Genomic DNA, 20,107 nt, shown 5'->3' on the forward strand with positions numbered 1-20,107 from the left:
GCAAATGGCTACTGCAGCAGACTTTCTTACATTGTGCTATTTTTCAGTAGCTCCCCACTTAATAAATCTTTCAACCCGATCCTGACTGTATCTCAGGTACTTAGGAAATGGAGGAGTTAGCCAGCAGATTGGGCTGCACCCATTAAGCTAGGGGAAAAGGATGGATTATGAAAAGTGAGCGCAAATGGCAAGAGAAGGTTCAGCAGAGCTTTGGGCAATTAGAAAGCTTCAGGCTTTACCCTTCCTGGGACTCCATGTGCAGGAGACTCTCTTTGTCCTGTACAGACCTTTGTGGACTGGGAGAGTCTGTGAAAAGGGGGTCCAAAAAAACCAGTCAAAGCTGCTCCTGGAGACTTTTCCTGGGTCAGACTCCCTGGCACCTTCTCAAAAGGTCAAGTAGGGTAGCAGTCTGTTGCTGAGTGTATTGGTATTGCCTTTTAAGCCAATTACTCTGGAAGCTGGTTATATGTGGTAAATTAGGTAACCCCAGTGCATATCATGTACCAGGGAAGCTTGTACTCTTCTATTTCACCACGCAGACTATGACTGTGTCTTTCCATAAAGCCTAAAACAGATTCCCTCTTTAAAAACTATCTTATTGCCATCAACTAAACCTTAAAAGATAGATTTTCCAGCTAGAATAAATTTCCTGTAATGTATGTTCCTAAAGAAATAGAAGACATGGAAATTTTGAACAAGAGTCTTATTATTATTATACAACTCCTGTAAAGAAATACTAATCAGTAACTCTTCACACTTCTATTTCTCAGCATTGGTTTTTCATCAATGCTTACATTTATATAATGACAATTCAGATAGACAGGCAGATGCACGTTTTCAAGAGGTTCGATCCTGAAAGCCACTCAAAACCTTTCTTTCCTAATGACCTCAACAAAAATTTTATATGGTCAGTATTTACATTTATATGACCATTTACATGGTCAATTTATTTATATTTTTACTTACTGGAAACAAATGCTCAGTGAACAAAAGGGGGAGACCAGGGGCTTCTTGCTTGAACTCTGAGGAATGGGAGATAATGCAACATAGGAAGCATGTTGGTGCTGGTAGAGTGGTGGAAAGGTAGGAGGCTGGGAATTTTTTGTCTTTCACTACTGAGAGGTATAATAGGATCCAAAGTCTGTAAGTGATTTGTAAACAAAGAATAAATGATTTTCTAGGCAATAAACTGCAGTTTAAACAAGAATTAATCCAAAAAAGTCATGTAATGTGTATTCTAAAGTAGATCAGAACAGATTATCACAACAGTCCATTCTGCTTTTATAATCTGGCCTTAAATACATAAGCACTTTAAAAATAAATCAAGATTGGATATGAAGCAGGAACATGTCCCTGTATTTCTCTGGCTATTTCTTGGAGAAAATATATGACGGTTTATAATACTGAAATTGTAAGGAGGCTGAATAAAATAGTGTTATAATTAATTATGAATTTTTCTATGTAGTATACATGATAACAGAAAAAGACACATTTTAGATCTTTTTAAAAAGAAAATATCTAACTAAATAAACATAAGAAATAAATCGATAGTCACATGAATAAGGACTTTGCCTGTAATTCCTTTCTTTTTTTATTTAGATGTACTTTAATTTTTTTTTTTTGTCTTGGTTTTGTACCAATTTATTTCCTGACTATCAAAGAGTGTGCTAACTTCAAACAAAAGCTATTGTGGTCTTCAGTAGACTCATGATAGCAATGCTTTTGTAGGAACAGAATATATTTGCAATAATCCTTATACTTGTATAGGATAATGAAATAATTCAAGCCTCATGACAATGTTCACTGTTTGCAAAGAAAGTCCATCAGTTAAATATGATGCTCTGTCAGGGGTCATTAGTCAGGCTACAGTCCACAACTCCATTCTCAGGGCTTTGCCAGGGGAGATGTTAAGTCTGTCTGATTTAGTCCTCTCTCTCATACTTGCAGCCTTTTGGTTTAGCTGTTCCTCACTTTTCCTTCAAATTTCTCCTTTTGTCCCACTCTTCCTAGTCTGCTTATCTTCACCTCTTCATGCACCTTAAGTGCAGATCTTCCTCTATCTACCAGTGTCTTCAGCAAGCTTCCGTATTTGGTCATTCCCTTCCAGTCCTTGGTCCACGCTCCTTGTCAGACCGTTATCCTTCTCAATCCGGTTTCTACTACCAATCCCTTCCATGAACCAACCCCATCTCTTCACTTTACCTAAGCTTCATCTCACTCTGCCCTCCATTTGTCAGGTAGCTCTAATCAGTCTCTTGGCCCCATCAATCCTAGTTGTAACTTCTTTTATTTCCTCTTCCTAAATCCTCAATCTCACCAGATTCCCACTTCCAGTATCTCCTTTGGCCTATTCTGTTTTCTGTCTTTTTTTTTTTAATTTTTTTTTTTTATTCTTGTCAGACAAACCCTCCCACACTCCCCTTCATGTTGCCTTCTTGCTAAGGAAAAACTGAGTGCCTGAAAAACATGACTTGTAACTCTCTACAACAACTGAAGGGGGGGTGGTGGAGGAAAATCGGAAGTCTAGAAATTGTAACCGCAGTAATAAGAAAAGGGAGAGTGACAGGGAAAGGAGAAGCAATGGGGTCTTCTTGACAATATAATCAGATTTTAAAATGATGAAAAAGACTTCGAATTAACATCTCAGGAGTTGCTCCTACCTCTGTCACAGGCCTCATACAACCTTGTGTAAGTCCCTTGGTGCCAGGTTCATTAAAAGATGTGGATGTTGTCATGTACAACACACTAATGCTGGGCTTTCAGCCCCTTGGTCCCTAGCACCTGTAGCTCTGTGTCAGGCAGTCAGGCTTTGTAACCACTACCTTAGGAGGGATACTTCAGAGATAAAGACAACTTGAATTTCAGAAGCATCGAGGGTTTGAAAATTCAACCTGTCTCTCAAAATTTAAGGTCACTTCTCAATACCTCTGTACATTAATTTCATTATAGACAAAATAATAACTGACCTTCTTGTGAGTGCTGTAAAGCATACTTCATTTAGGCTTTCCTTAGGAGCCTCTACAGAAATAGTTTTCTGAGTGCAAAGCACAGCTATAATTATGAGAAACACTCTTAAAAGAGAAAAAGGGACACACAAAGGGACAGATAATATCATGAGTAGCTGTAAGTACCAATCCCTTAGTCAGATTGTTTGTCTGCTGCTTTAGAGAGTCTGTTTACTGCAGTAGTCAAAAGCTGAAAAACTGTGGCAGGTAGCAGATGTACCAATTAATAACCTGTCAAGGCTGATGGATAGATTGAAAAAGAACCCAGCTCTCACATATAACTCCTATGTGGTTTTTTTCCCACATTTCAGGTCTTTGGGGGTCATGAGATACACTCTGTCTCCCTGGAGAGAGATGAAACTGCCTCATTAGCGTCTATCTTTCATGACATTAAGACGCTGCCTTTGAGATGCTAACTTACCTGTTCTTCTCCCAGAATCCTGAAGTGATGAAGTTCTTTAATCAAGGAATCTGGGCAGCCAGCTGTTGGAAAGAAAAAAAAATAGGCATTTTAGAGCTTCCTGTCAGAGCAGTTTCAGCATAAGACACATAGATGCAGAGAGGATAGAATATACAGATTACCTTAGATAAAGAAGATTAGAAAGATTAGCCATGGCTCTGCAGGCACCAGAATACTGAAAACCATCTATCAAATAATCCTTCCACATTTTGGAGCATGCTACCAAGAACACTTAGAAAGGTTATATTCTGAATATTTTAGCCCTTTCCCCAAAGGACTACAAACAAAAGCAAGATGAAAAGGGCAGCACTGTCTGCCAGATACTGCCAACCCTTAGTATAAGCCAAAAAGCCTGTTAAAAGAGGATCTCTCATCAAAACATTGGAGCTGCCCAAAGCTGAATTCTGATTCACACAACAGGTTTGGACTCATTTCTAAGAATAATACATGCTTTTCCTGATTCCCTGAAGGATTTCATAGGCCCCACAGATCCCTTTAATTTTGGCTGCTGCAGATATAACCCATTTCACATATATATGGCTGTTACCTGCTAGTGTTAACACACAAACCAAGAACACAGGCAGAGGAGTGATTTGTCAGAATTTTGCAATGAGATTAATTTTCAATCACTACAAACCTTCACATCTGTACCAGCCAGTAAGAAAGAATACGTCTTGCTAGCTGCTGCTTTAATGCCCTGTTTAGACCATGGTTACCTTCCTGGCAATGCAATCCAAGGCTGCTGAACACTACTTTTGTAAATGACTTTTGTACACTACTAGACTAATTCCTGACAATGGATGAAAGTGCAGACTGAGAAAGCTATCTGGGCTTTATTCTTTTTACCATAAATTGAAGCATCTCTTTGTGAACAGAGAACATTTCTTAAAAGGAATAAAGAGCATAGTTCCCCTCAGAAAATGGGTGGCACCATGATCTTTATCAACCTGTTTTTCTGCTGATGCAAGTACAAATAGTTACCTTTCACTCTTAATGACTGCCATTAAAAGAATACAAATTAATTTGGATGTAATTATAAGAAAAATCTCCACCAGCACCAGGGTTTTACTCAAGGCCAATGAGACATGACCTACACTCACAATTTCTGTTGGCATAGCTGTCTTAGGGATGCAGAAGGAAAAGCTACACTTGAAAGCAGCATACTAAAAAGGCGAAAAATCAAACAATAGACAAAATTACACTAGTCTTGTAATTGCATACATTTTTCCACTTAGGGAACTGATTTAAATGTTACTCAAGTCAGTCTTTTGCTGGTAAATGTCTTATCTTCATTCAGTGGAGGAATAGGTGAAGAATGCACCATCTACACTACTTCATCAGCAAACCCTTACAAAGGTAGACAAGGTTTAAAGTTGGCCCAGGTTTAAGCATATAGTAAGAGTTGTCTATTAATGACTTGTCTCTCATTAAATATGAGTATTTCTTCCCATTTAATGAAACCTATGATATCCTTACAGGCTTATTTTTACCCACCTCTTCCTCATGCACAAGGATATTCACATATTTGAGGGCGTGAGTTTTACCTCTAAGTGATTATTTCTTAATCAGATTTTATTCTCCTCAACTTCTAGAAGCACAACCTCTGTATCACCTTTAAATTTCTTTTCTCATTTTCTTCATGATGTTTATTCTTTCTCTTTCTCAATGTACTCAATTGTCCTTGCTACTCCTACCACAGAATCGCTGCATTTCCTTGTCTTCTCACTGGGATTTACATCTCAATCCAAACTCTGTCTCACTAACTTCTTGACCCATGCCCTGACTTGTAGTCCAGAGCTGTTGTTTTCTCTGTGTTTCAAATCAAAACTTATTGTATAAAACACGGTTCCTCTCTCTTAGCCTCAAGTTCTTACATAATCAGCAATATTTTTTTCCTGCATGTGATTTTCCCTGAAAATATCTACATTGATTGCATACTGCTATAAGAATTTCTAAGTGTAGAGGATAATTATGATTTCATGTAATGCTGCCTGCTAATCTTTGACAGATGTTAGCTTTAGAACACCAGCTAAACTGCATTCTGCTTTTTGGAGTCCTTCAATCAATTATTTCTTTCTTCCCTCTTATCCTTTCCAATTTGTTATTCACTAAACTCGTTAAAATTGGAAGATTTCCTTTTTCTTCCCTAGCAAGAACTTTTTCTCTCCATTCTCCTTGAAATCATATTTCCTGAGAACCATTTTTCTCCCAGAAATCCATCCTATTCTGCCCTCACACATAAATTATATAATCTCCCCTTTAAGAACTCTTTACATGCAACCTCTCTACCATACAGGCTGGGGATGAATGGATTAAGAGCAGTCCTGCCAAGAAGGACTTGGGGGTGGGGGGATGAGAGGCTGGACATGAGCTGGCAATGAGCACTTGCAGCCCAGAAACCAAATGTGTCCTGAGCTGTATCCAAAACAGCGTGGGCAGCAGGGAGACGGAGTGAATCTTGCTGATCTGCTCTGCTCTGGTGAGACCCCACCTGGAGTAACTGCATCCAGGTCTGGGGTCCCCAGAACATCAGGAAGATGTGGGTGTGTTGGAGTGGGTCCAGAGCAAGGTCACCAAGATGATCAGAAGGCTGGAGCACCTGGCCTATTAGGAAAAGTGAGAGAATTGGGATTGTTCAGCCCAGAAAACAGAAGGCTTGGGGGAGACATCACAGCAGCCCTCCAGAACTTGATGGAGGCTTACAAGAAAAATGAGGACAAATTATTTAGGGGCGGCCTATGGTGAAAGGACAAGAGGTAATGGTTTTAAACTGCATGAGGGTTGATTTAGATTAGATATAAGAAAGAAGTGTTTTTATGGTAAGTGTGGTGAAACACTGGAATGGGTTGACCCATTCAAGGTCAGGCTGGCCAGGGCTCTGAGAAACCTGACCTACTTGAAGGTGTCCCTGCTTATTGCGGGGGGGCTGGACTAGATGACTCTTCCAACTCAAACTATTCTATGATTCTATCAAAAACATACATATTTAAGTGTTACTAGTCATCCACTGCTGCATCCTCTTCCAAATACAATATTTTGTATAGTCTGTTTTTCAGAGACTTGCCCAACCTAGTTTTCAATCTTTTCATAGTTCAGATTTTCACTGGATCTTGCTTAGCTGATTATACAACAAATCCTGACGTTACTAGCAAAGAGAGAGCTTAAAAACTATGTCACTGTTGGCATGGTTCTTTCCAGCAATGTAGCGGGTTTGGTTTGTAACTGGGCAGAAACACCAATTTAGTGTAGTGGTTTGGTCCAAAATGCTCATTACTGTTTACCTTCTGTGAGATAAGAATTAGGAGAAAAGCAAAGCAGGCACCAAAATTGAAAGAATATAAAGAAGTTTATTAACAGACCTAAAAGAGGAAAAAAGGAAAAAAATATCATACCACACCTTCAGGACACTTCTCCTCCCCCCCACCTTTCTCCCTTCTCCCAGTGACAATGTAAAAAGACAACCCTTGAGATGTTCAGTCTGTTTACCACTTCCATAATAACCTTGTTCAGTCCATTTAAGAAGAGGAGTCTCTCTTGCCCATGCTATGAAGAAATTATCACAACAAGCCAGTTGCCCGGGTTGGTTCTCTTCTTGCATCATGTGAGAGTCCCTTCCCACAACTTGCAGCTTTTCCCACAACTGCTTTCAAGGGTCCAATCTTGAGCTACTGGGGTGCAATTTTAAGGTTGAGCCGTTCAGAAACAAAAGTTCTCTTCACTCATCTCTGGGAGCATTTCATCTCTAAGAACAGAGGCCCTCTTCCTTCCCTGGGAGCAAAGGGTCCTCCTCATCTTTATCTCTAGGACTATCTCTGGGAGCATCTCTAGGAACTGAGGTTTTCTCCTTTCCCATTTGGAGCAAAAGTCCTCATTGCTTCCATCTCTCCCTGTTCAAACTTTTCATGAAATTACAGCTGTGTCAGCATCTGCCTATCTCAGTGCAGGTGCTTTTGCTCACAAGTACAAGTTGAACGCTCCACCCCCCATGCCTTCATGAAACTACAATGGCTACTCTGATATATCATAGCTTTACAACAGAATTTCAGCTTTAAGCATCTCCTCTCTCTCCTCCCTCAGGTTTTCAGCTCTTCACAGCACTAAAAGGGTTAATCTCACCTCGGCCTTGCAGCTGGAAGTTCACTTATCGCTGTTGGTCACATGATCTTTGCCAGAGAGCGGTGCAGCTTCAGCTGAATCTTGACCTGGAGCGGGTGAGCCGGGCCACTCTGTCTGCCCACAGCAGGGCTGTGGGGGGGTTCTGCAGGTGGAACAGGGCCCATCGGCTCCAGGAGGGCCATGGCCTGGCCCGGCCTGGCCCGAGCAGGGCCTGCTGGCCCCCGCACGGGGCCCCGCAGCCACCTGTCGCAGCGCTGGAAATGAGAGAGAGCTCTGCCCGGAGTTTGTCTATTCTTAAGTGTGCATCACAGAGGCGGTTACAACTTTAAGTGGCTTAAAGAATTGTCCATATTCAAAATGGCCAGCTGATAGGCTCTGTCAGGTCACAGAGGAAGCTGTAAGCACCCCTTTACAAGAACATAACTTCTGAGACTATGCTTTGCTAACCCATGAAAAGCAACAAGTTCAGAAATGTCACATGCATACAATATTGAATCATACTAACACATCTTAACAGTCTGCTGTCTGCATGAAGTTATTTCAGATTGTCACATTTCAGAAGCAATAATTTCAGGAAAAAATATTTCCTTTTTTCTTTTTTTTTTTAATATTTCTGTGTATATTTCTGATGTTTCCTGTTTCTATTTTTAATTTCTTCTTTTCTGTAAGTGGACCTTTGTAAAACATGTTCTAACACTGCAACCTCTTTTTACCAAATATCTGTGAGTTTTGAAAAAGTGTTGGATTATGTTAAATTCCTGCACTGTGACTAGAGACAAAGGTTATGAAAAATAACAATTTCATAAATAAAAAGTAAAGAGAATTAAAAAAGCCCCTATTTTGCTCAAAACCATTAAGAACTATTTATCATCTCACCCACAAATTCATCCATATATCGATCAATGTATTAATGTACATGAAAACACACATAGAAACTTGAATATTATCACTAGTTAAGCACAGCACCTGACAGGTTCACTGGCAAACTGTACACACCAAACATTTATAGAAAAGTGTATCGTCTAAGTCTCTGATGTGAAGCTAGCACATGCTAAATGACATAAATAAACTGCACTTTACAGATTTCTGCTATTTTGTACAGAATGCTTTGAGGATTAGTTTTTATGCCCTATGTACTACAGAATCCCTTATAATGAATGGTCTTAGCAATTACCAAAACTCTTCACTTCCCTCTTCCCAACTATTACTTGAAAAGTACAAGCCTTCATGAAATTTCCACAGACATAACAAACCACAGGAATATTAAACAAATAAATCAATAATAATTACATATAGAAGTGTTGAAAGGAAATGATGCAAAAGCATGGACAATTGGCTTTAATCAGAAGCCAAAACTCAGGATTGAGGACATCTGCAGACTGATAAAATTGCAGCTAAATTGCTTATTCGTTCCCTCTTTCAGCTTACATTCAAACTTATGTGTTTCATATGTTCTCAGCTACAGTGACTGTTACAGGTTATTGATAACTATGAAGGCAGAGCAAGATATAAGAAATACAAAACTGATGCAAATATTTAATATTTTTATACCACTTTTTACTCTTTCATAGCTCCATTGACCTTAGAGCAATCAGATCCATAAGACTAATGTGATATCTTAGGAATGAGCCTAAGTCTAAGCAGGAAAATAATGAAGGGATGCTGCCCAGTTCAAAGTACCAGCAGCTTTATAAAGTCACAACGAGTAATTTCTTTGCCTCTATTTAAAGTTTTATTACTTAAATTAAATTTAAGCATTTTATTTGCTTCTACATGTTCCATCATACACCAGTTCACTTGTTTGAATAATTTTGTTGTTACTTGATTCCCATATTGCTTTATAATTTAACTCCAAATGCTGTACTTATAAATGAAGGGTCCATTTAAAGTTACAGAAATTTGCAACTGTAAATTTTCAATTTACATTGTGGTATTCTCTTCATAAATATATTTTTAATCTGTTCATATAAGTACATGTATCTCCAAGAGAAGAATAAAGAAACAAAATTTAGGAAGGACGGTTTGATGTCTCCTAACATCATAAATACCCTGATTTCAATCGGTCTGAACACACATTTTCAACTACACTTGTAATTAAATTATGATTCTAACACCAATTTAATTACCCAAATCTTCACATATTTTTTCTCAGACAGAATTAGCTTCTGTTTTTTTTTTCTTAAAATTATCCCTCTGTATGACTTATGTTCTTCAGAGAGAAGGCAAAGGAAAAATTAAAACAACCCTTTAACGTTGCATAAAATGGCAGAATGGAAGCAAAAAATGACAGCTGCTTCAAATAGAGCCAGCTGAGAAGTAACATGAGTGTCAGTGCCCTGATGGCACCACCAGCCCTGCCTGTCCCAGCCAGAACCCCATGTCATCCCTTGCCTCACCCACCTGCATCTGGGTTGATCTCAGCTCCCCACAGCCCTGCCCTCCCCAGCCACGGGCCCTGGCAAGCCAGAGCCATGTTCAGGCCCATCCCCAGGGAGGTGCCCAATGCCCAGAGCAGGGGCTGTCCCAGTACCCCTGTCTACCAGCACCTGGATGGAGGTACCCTGGCTGAATCACTCAGAGAAGCATAGAAAATCACAAAATGTCTTCACTGACCACAGTTACAAGCATATGCATCTCCACTGCAGGGTTGTGTGCTATACCTTCTACCATACGTTTGCAGCATTATTTAATGCTTTGCATTTAAAATTTCATCTTTCCCCAAATGGTATAGTTGTGTGACATTCATTTCAATGGATTTAAGCATCAAAATGTTGGCTACATGGGTCTAATATATTCCTTGCATGCTTCCTTTTTAGTTGATAGAAGGAATACATGCCTTCACAGAGTAATTCCCATCATCCAAGACAGGCACAAAAAAAATATCCTCTTATTTCCATTAAGTGAGGAGTTTAAGGTGACTTGGCAAGATTTACACAAGTAAGTTTTAGACTTTTAAAGTTAGATTGTTTGAATTTCACCCCACAGCTGCAATTCCAATCATTGCTGCACATGCTTAACATTGGAGCATGTAAATTTCCCCATCACATTTAGCTCCATGCAAGCTAAGCATTTACATTACGAGCACAGCGCAACTTCCATTTCTCTCACTTGGAATTTATGTCTGCATCAACACTTGTTAATTCTGAAAAGTACATCCCTTTTGTGGGCTCTGAACATAACCACGCATGAATATCTATCAGTGTCCTTCAAAGGATATCTTTTCACAGTGCTAATTGCTAAACCAAGCTTGCCACTGGAAAACGTTTCAAATACTTGAGAAAACCACTTCATGCTTAGAAAATTAATGGATATGTTGGTATTTTTTTTTTCCTGACTTTAGTATAGGTATGAGAAATGTTCCGTATTCAAAAACATAATCCTAAAAATTTGTCAGTGCAGCACTCTAATGGCAGGACTTGGAATACAGCAACAATTACATATATCTATAGGCAAGTGCAAGCTGGTCTGCCATGCATGGAAAGATGGCTAGGGAATCCTGCAACTCAGAGGTGCTTGTTATAGCAGGTATGCATCCAGAGCACAGCCAAGCTCAGCTACAGTGGGACAGCGCCTGGGACTCCAGATGCGACTACAAGTTACTCAGCACAGCACAGACTACTCTGTTGAGTGAGCAGCAATGGCAGGAAGAGCACAACTCTGCAGTGAGTACAGTAACAATGGGAATGGAAACAGGGTAGTAAGAAGGCTGGAGTCAGACTAGACTTTCACACAAAACTTAGCAAGTTTGAAGTCCACTAATAAGTTTTCAATTAGTAATAATTAATGTGCATTAATTTGTTATGTCACTTTCCTAGTCTCCTCCAAGTTGTTCAACTAACTGGAATATTGTTGGAACCCCCCACACCTTTCTGCTGTCTGCATCTCTTCCAGTGAAAACCAGTCCTGTGCTGGTGAGAGTGTGGCCTTTCTTACAGGACCTGACAATGATTTCAAAGTATGAAGTGACTTCACTGCGCTTGTGTTAATTAAATGTTTAGATGTTACAGATGACCTTTTCTCATTTTTGATGTTACGTGAATGTGAACCAAGACAAAACTAAGGAGGGTGTCTGGAATGCATAAATACTTTATTGAAAAGAGAAAAAGATATTATGAAGAATATTGAGTATGCAATTTATAAAATACAAGCATATAAGGCTATATTTGGAATACTGCTTGTGCATTGTGAAAACATGTTGAAGCATTTTCTCACAGATCCTACAGAAGAGTATTACTATAGCCATTTTCACTATTTTTTTACAACAGTCATGAGTAATACTTTTGTAAATAGTAAATTACTGAGTTTTTTTCTTTGTTGCTACCTACATAATTTCCCAATGTAGACAAACTTAGAACTTCATTAATTTGTATACGTACACTTATATTTATATAGATCTTCCTTTGTATAAAAAGATTTCATTTTTGAAGAAAGAAAGGTCATAAAACAGTCCTGTGAATAACTTGTCATCTCAAGTCCCATGCCTTACATCTGCAGGTCTGAAAATGCAGAGGATTCATGGGGCACACAACTTCATCTGGAGAATCAATTATTACTAACCACTACTGATCATAAAATCCCAAGTCAGAGTCAAAACCCTCTCATGAAATCAGTCAGCTGTATGTTTGAAAATTGGGGGACAATCCTTTAGTACCAAAATATCTTGTACTGGCCACCTTACAATTTGTGTAAAAAGTTACCTACTCAGCAAAAACAAATAAAGTAAACTAAAAAAATTACATGGCATTCTTGTACTCATGCCATTTTAATAATCATCATTTGCAGATGATATTTTTCTGTACAATAATCTAGATGAGTAGATAGCAAGATAAAACAAATATATGCTGAAAAAGAGACACATTAGAGGACTTCAATATTATAGATTGGTTGGGGAAAAAAATTTAAAAAGAAGTTTTTTCAAAAGCAAGAAGTACTGATTTCTGTCCTTTCAAAGTCCGCAGGCACGTACTTAGACTGCAAAGCTCAGCTCTGCACTTTGGGCAATGCTGCACCAGAGAAGATGACAAGCAATGCTCGTGTGTGGTTTCTGTACCCAGAGGTCAACATAGTGAAGATCTTTCCTCTAAGTCTTTTAAAAATCCCTCTAAAACTACAAATGGTGGAGCAGTTCTTCAGCTCAAGCAAACTATCACAGCAACAATTAAGTCAATGGTGCTTACAGGTATTCATACCAACAAACAAACAGACTACGTACACAAAACATAATGTTAAAAAGACTGTGTGCCTGTAAAGGACATATTTATTTGCTACTTCTTCAAAGGTCAATCTGCAGTAAGAAACCTATTCTCTTAAAAAAAATTCAGAATTGAAATTCCATTTGCTCTTCATTAATGACCTCTTCAAACAGTATCATGTTGATTTGCTTTTTCTTTCTTGCTTGACTTCTGACAGCTGAACTCCATAAAAAGACTTATACATTATTTTGCTATCAAAAAGGCTGCTGAAGCTATTAGTCAAGAAAGTTTCATGAAAGCTTGATTGTCAGAATGCAATACTTGTCCTGTTCTAACCAGTCACTAGAGATGTTAGATGTTAGTTGCCCAGCTGAATAGGTTACATCTTTGTGCGCTCTTAAATTCAAAACCCTCCGAAGACACAGAGCATATTTTTTACTCTCATGGAGTACTTGTGAAAGAATTCTGCAAATGGATTGCAACAGAGTTGGGAAAGGATCACATAAAGTGATAGTAGTAAATTCTGCTGGTCTGGCTTTCTCACATTGCACACAACTCTGGCTTTCACTATGCTGTTACTCACTGCTTTTTTTAATGATGCTTTAAAGCCAAATGACTAGAAGTAATGAACCACATTAGCCATTTTCTGCTAAGGTCTTTCTTTTAATCTTTACCACAAAAAATATCAGCAGGAATATTGACCTGCCGTTCAGTTTAGAACCTGCTTCCTTGCTTCCTTTTTCCATATTGAAAACAACAGTTAAACCACACTTGAACAAGTAACGTTTAGTCACATCAGCATTCAAACCCTGAATTGCACTGAGTTCTGCAATGCTAGCAAGCCACTGTTTGCTATTTTTGGCAGTCTTCTGTATATTCTGCACTGCTATGTGACAAACTGTTGAAAGAGTCTTTCAGAGAGGGGAAATTTTCTAAGAAATAATATTCAGTCTAGCCCAAGAGCCTGAGACTTCAGGGCAACCATGCAATGGTGCAAACATATTTGATGAATAGTCTGCACCATCTGCTTGCTCAATATCTCAGTTTAAATTATAGGCATAAATTCACCCATACAATTCTCAATAAAGTCAGTGAATACCAAACTCATGCAACACAACAAATTCCACGCTGTCTATCTGTAATGAGAAATTGAGCTATGACCTTTACTGCTCACATACAGAAGCTCCAGAAGCAAAGAATAAAAAGGAAACTCCCTTCTTTCCATGCTAGCATTGATTATTGTCAAATTAAATTTTACAGAAAAAACATTTTTTAATGCTTCTTAAATAACAGAAGTTGTTTCTACAGTTTCTTTGCATTGAAGAGAAAATTAACAAGTCTAGGGCTCCTACCACAACTAAGTGATTTTAGGTTTTTTTTTAGTTGAGATACAAGAGTGCTGTTTTAAACTTCTTTTGGAAGACTCATACTATATAAACCATGGAAGTGAAAATCTCATTGCAGGGATCTGGCCTGAAAGGAGCTCTTCACTCGCAGTTTGCTAGGTTTTTAGCTCTATCAGCTCAATTCATGAAAGGTTTTCTCATCTTTTATTCAAAAAGTAGTTGAAATCTCTAAAGAAAACTCTGTTCTCTCAAATTCCCACCTTCATGCTGGCATTGGCCTTTGATGATGATCAGTACCTTTGAGAAAGGAAGTGAGAGGTCAGGAGCTTTCAGCATGTGGTGGAGACTTTATGAGAGAGGAGATTGCGTTCTCAGGGAAAATCCAACTATCCCTGAATAAAAGTCAACACAAGGTAAAAATAACTATAGAAGAATTTAATTTGCTAGTTACTGAAGGGCAAATCCTTAGAAGATTCAAATTTCTGAATACCAGAACTAAGCAAGTATAAAATAGAAATGCTAAAAGGTTTCTAAGTTGAAATTAAACTGAAGTTCACACAGACATTTTCCAGCTGATGGCTCAAGAACAGAAATATATTTGTCATGGTAAACAATATTGTAAAGCCCAAATGCTGAGAATCAGATTTGGAAAGTAAATATTTATCCTTTTTCCTTTTAAAAGTTGAATTACGGAAAATGTTCTCCTATAATTTTGGAAGTTATAGACAAAAAACCAGTTTCATAATGCAATAAATTTCCATCTCATTTGTATTTACCAAGTGAGGTTATTACACTGACTATGTAATGTAGAATAAGCCACTGCACCATCAAGAAACATGTGGACAAGTGCCAGAGAACAAACACAGATTTCCATCTTTTTAATTCCAAACCTACTGTTGAAGGACATTAAAATACAATTTTGAAAGGTTATTTTCTGTCCACAGTACAGGAAAATCAATATGCCAAGCTAAAAAAAAAATCTGTCAGAAAAACCAAGATGCACACATGCAGGTCTCACTCTTTTACTCACACATGCATAAGCATACACAAAATTTCTACTGGAGAAAGGACAATGGCAAGCAATATCCAGTGACCCAGAAACAGCAACGCTTTTCTTTCGAGTTTTGCATTTCTTTTTTTTTTTCCCAGGATATGACATCATTCTGTATAAACAGTATATAAAAGAAATGCTATTCCTTTAATCTATGAAGCATTTATAAGACTTCAACATGAGCCTTTCACTGAGAGCTTAGACAAATATTTAAATTGCTACATAAATGACTCAGACTACAAGGCAAGCCCAGGCTACTCTAAAAATAAATGTTCATGGACAATAAGCCCATCCAACCAAAAGAGAATTTTAAAAAGCCACAGAATATATAATGTCTCTCAGAATAGTACAGACATATCTGGATGAATGGCTATGATTTTCTCTTTTTCACAGAGATTTTAAGACAGAAAACCATTTCCAGAACTCTAAAGAATGAAACAATTGTCTAAAAGTGACCTGAACTCCTGTAAAGGACTTCAGATCTTAATTGATACCTAATTGTAATATATTTGTTCCTCCTTTGCAGCAGCAAAACCTGTGTGCATATCTTGCTGTTCTCTGAGAGGGAACATGGAAAAGTTCCACTTAAGAAATGAGGACAGTTTTGCATTTCACCGTAATCAGATCAAATTAGGGCAGGTGGCAACTCTGCAGGCAACATAATTATGAAAAATGCTTGTGTTCAACACAAACTGTCCTTGCAGTCTTGAGGTCTAATAGGACATCATAGTGCAATCTTTTTACATTTTACTGGCAGCTCAGAATACAGAAGTCCACTGAGGGGGGTCTCCATGCTGCTCTTATTTTTTGTCTGTGCAAATCCAGACAAATAATACATATGTTCTTCAGTATTTGCTCTAATATCAGAAATTCCTGGGAGTGAAAAAGCTGGTGTGGGATGAAAACTAAAGTTAAATATAGAAGAAAAAGTAATTAAGTCACTAGTCAGGTCTAATTCTAATAACATTGTGTGAGACAGGCTAATCCTGCATTACAAACAGCGATTCGTGTTTCTACTATAAAAAACCTGACAGGCAGGCATAAATACAAGAGATCATACTGTCTATTCATCTAACAGGAAAGAATTGAAACGACCTGAGAGATTCCCCAAAGAGAAAGTGTTAAGGATTTTTCTGATTTTATGTTGATATACTGGCCCTATTCTTGAACAGATCGCTCATGATGAATAGCTGGCAAAACACATTCGAAATAAGCTGAAAATTTAATGCAAAACTCTACTCTACATTAAAGGGATGATACAGCCAGGTTCATTTAGAATATTACTCTTCTGAAGACACCCCAAGCACTACAATAACAAATGTTATATCAAAGATGCACTCGGCAGCAAATGCAATATGAGTCTCTGTGAGGCGATTTTTCAGTATGCCAGAATTACAATATCACTCCAAGGTAACAAATTAAGCAGCACAAGCTTGGCTGTTGGGATCACTTCATTAGCAATACAGTGTTTTCTCATAAAGAATGCTTTTCTTTGGATCTGTCAATGAGCTGGTCTATCTGTTTTATGGTGCATGACTTCATATTTGCCTATGAAATAAAATAAACTCTCTTTCTGCAACATTTAAAAAAAATTATTGAGAATAACAAAAAAAATTTCTGATCATTTTTACTCTACAGCTGAAGTCCAGCCCAGTGTGGGTTTTCTCAATCAGCAGGGATAAAAACTTTAATCACAAGGGATAAAACTAGTACACTAGTATCAGTGAAGAAATACTGAATGATTTCTACCTGGTGGAGGAATATCTATTTTTACAAACCCATAGGTTTCTGCAAAATATTGAAAAAAATTCTGCTCTGGTTAGTCATCATGCTGATATAAGAATTGATGAAATTTTTTCCCTTGGGCATAAAAGAGAAAACAGCCTTGCAAGGTGGACAGGCCCTTCCAACGAGTCAGAGAAGGATGCTGTGCTTGCACTATGGCGATAAAATTCCAAGGCTGTCACAATTTACATGAAGCTCAGTGGCTGCAGCAGACTAGGAATGCAGTGGGAAATGGATATGCTTTACTATGTGCAGGGCAAGAGAGAACCCCCACAGCTCAGCATTATGCCATCAGACTCATCGCTACGCTGAAGTGAATTAGTGCAAGCAATTTCATGAGATTACGCCAGCAATTTGGTAAAGAACAGCTGTCACAACACACTACAGGATTCTCCCTCTAGTTTTTACTTACATGACCACAAATAACTTCTGAGTTAATCCAGAGCAACAGAATCTATCCTTGATCTTTACCACCTTACACAGAGATGTGCTATGCCTTGTAATGAATTGGTCTTTAAACTTTCTTTAAACTAAAAATAATTCCATTATCACCAGTCCAATGTATCTTCATTAAATCAGACACTCTATACACCTGGATTTCTTCTAATATTTGAATTACTTTCCCTAGCTAGACCATGCCCATTATTTCCCTCATGTACACTTTGTTTTCTGTATTCTTTTAACAGTGTAGGGTTTCTAAGCTGTGAGCCTGAAGACAGAACAGACAGATAGGTATAGGACCAGATCTCCAACCTTAGGTCCTGCATATGTGAAACCCCACAGGGTACAGAGTCCAGCTGCAGAGGGTTGTGGGGGTGTGCATGTGGTTTTTTCCCGCCTCCCTTTGGTAACAGGTATTGCTGCATCAATCATTTCCAATCAAGAAAAAAAATTTTTTTTGAAAATTTATACTAGTGGGATTCTAAACTGACATAGTTGGGCACTATGAATGCTGATGCAGACACTAGAAATCGAGATTGCAGTGTCTCTGAACTTGATACTAACATTTAATCTGGTTGATAAGCCAAGTAAGAACTGGTGTTCCCCCCAGGACTCCCCTTTCCCTCCCATGTTTACAGCTCCTCTTTGCCCAGAAACAGAGAAACAGAGTTCAGACATGAGTGTCCTCTGGTTTTCCTTTTCTTCTACAAAATGGAAAGTCAAGTTATTGAAACTAATGATAAGGTTCAGCTTTCTTTTTTCCCTCATGTCATTAAAATGCTCACCTGAATTTGCTTCGTTTCAGGAGATCACTGAGCTGCAGTTGTAAAAAATAACAACACTAGGTCTCATCGCTTGTACATTTACCTTTTGACACCACATTAACTATTTTTTTCTGTAAAGTACTTCTAAGCAGTCATTTATATGTTAAGTACTGAACTCTGTATCCCTTCTGCCTTTCGATATTACACTTCTTGCTGTGTATTTTCCAGTTGTGTCTGTTATGTCATGGATCAGAAATTCATTCCTTGTACTTCTGTTTGGCTCCAGAATACCATCATGCATGAAATTTCAGAGACACTTTTTTTCCTGACTGAGAATTATTGGATATACAGCTATAAAAGCATACATAAAAGCTAAAAGCCCTTAGAAATACTTGGAGGGGAAACAAAACAAGTTTCTTAAGCATCAAATTGGTTGGAAATTCTTCATACTGCTCTTCTATATCAATTCCTGCAGGATTTGCTTTCTATTGTAGCTTAGCTCCTGTCTGCTTCAGGAAAAAGATTGTCAATTATGATAAATGATTCTGTATGGCAGGATTTAGACTCGCACTACAGAAAACTATATCTAATGAGATTATCTGATTCTTTCTTAAGGATCAATAATTTATTTATAGGCAGGGGCCTCAAAGGTTAATTTTTAGCCAAACTATCCAGCACTCAAATGACTTGTAAGAAACATACAATCAGAACTGGCTAATCCGCATCAGCTTGTTTAAAAAATTTGTCAGATTAACAAATCAATGATACTTACACACTACAAAATTGGTTTCCACTTAAAAGCTGACTGGATTTACACAGTTTACATGCAGCACAAATCCTGTTTTCATGTAATTTAGCAAGGATTCTGGGCAAAGTAATTCTCCCCTCTCTTGTCAATTTCCAAGATACAAACTGGCCAGCGGAAATCCGATTGCAGTTTGATGGATGTCTGTTGAGGGAAACAGGAGGAGGGGAAAAAAGAGATATGTAGGACTTTTGATGATTGGCTACAGGTGGCTGACACTGATCATTTTCCTATCTCTGTTTCCACATATACCTGTGACTTTCCATTTAGAGAGTTTTTCCCTGCTTTACTGGTTTTACCAAGAAGTATGCCATGCTTAACTTGTGACAAATTGATGCTTCATTCATTCAACAACCCATTGCAGGGGTTGCATGAATGTAATATCGATGAGTGCTACATTCATGTTTTTTTCACCCATTTACCCATTTTAATTCTGCTCACACCTCTTGCAGTCATTTTAAAGAGTCAAACACATGGCTGACATCAAGCAGTCTCTGGCCTTGAATGCAAAGTAAACTTTGCTGAAACAAATTCTTTGCACATGTCGTTTCTCTCTCTGTCTCTTTCCCTTTCTAGCTATGTATTTATAGCTCTCCTTTGAAGGTTGTGGAGCATTATCTAGTTTTATTTTTATTTTTCGTTACTTTTGGATTTTGATGGAAAGTGGGTTTTGGGAACACAGCACACTTCAGATCATTAGGACTATATCCTCCTTTACTGGGACAATAGCAAATCAAGGTGGCAAACATCTGAAAGGTACAATGATATTTTTTGTGCAAGGGTCACTGAATTAGAGCAGTTGTGATATAAAACTGATTCAGATGACAGGTGCTTAATCAACTGAAACTCCAGCAACTCTAGTAATAGTTTCCTAACTTCTTTCGATACCTGGAAAATATCATCAGAGACAAACATAAATATTTGCAATGAAAAAATATAGCACAGTGTCAGTTTGCATTTTTTCAGTCTTACATCTACAGATCCTACTGAACTGAAGGTTAATGCTAACATTCAAAGACAGACTGTGCATAATCTAAGAGGACATGCGACTTTTTTATGTTTCAGGCTAGTGCTTTGTGTCTTTGCTCTTCAGGACAAAGTCTCATGTAGAAAAGTAAGCTAATGTCATTGACTATCTCAAT

The 20,107-nt window shown here is 38.1% G+C and overlaps 1 protein-coding gene across 8 annotated transcripts in view; it reads right to left on the reverse strand.

Moving 5' to 3' along the window:
* The window catches only part of PRKN (parkin RBR E3 ubiquitin protein ligase), a 706,034-nt gene that overhangs the window by 120,299 nt on the left and 565,628 nt on the right, over positions 1–20,107 (reverse strand). For all 8 annotated transcript variants that reach the window (XR_011149828.1, XR_011149830.1, XR_011149829.1 and 5 more), the window contains one exon: positions 3,427–3,488. Coding sequence is in view for 5 of the 8 variants with exons in the window: in XM_069010098.1 (XP_068866199.1) it covers positions 3,427–3,488 (62 nt within the window). In the remaining 3 variants the exon portion in view is untranslated. The remainder of the gene's footprint in view (positions 1–3,426; positions 3,489–20,107) is intronic.

This window comes from Aphelocoma coerulescens, chromosome 3 (assembly GCF_041296385.1).
Source record: "Aphelocoma coerulescens isolate FSJ_1873_10779 chromosome 3, UR_Acoe_1.0, whole genome shotgun sequence".
NCBI lineage: Eukaryota > Metazoa > Chordata > Aves > Passeriformes > Corvidae > Aphelocoma > Aphelocoma coerulescens.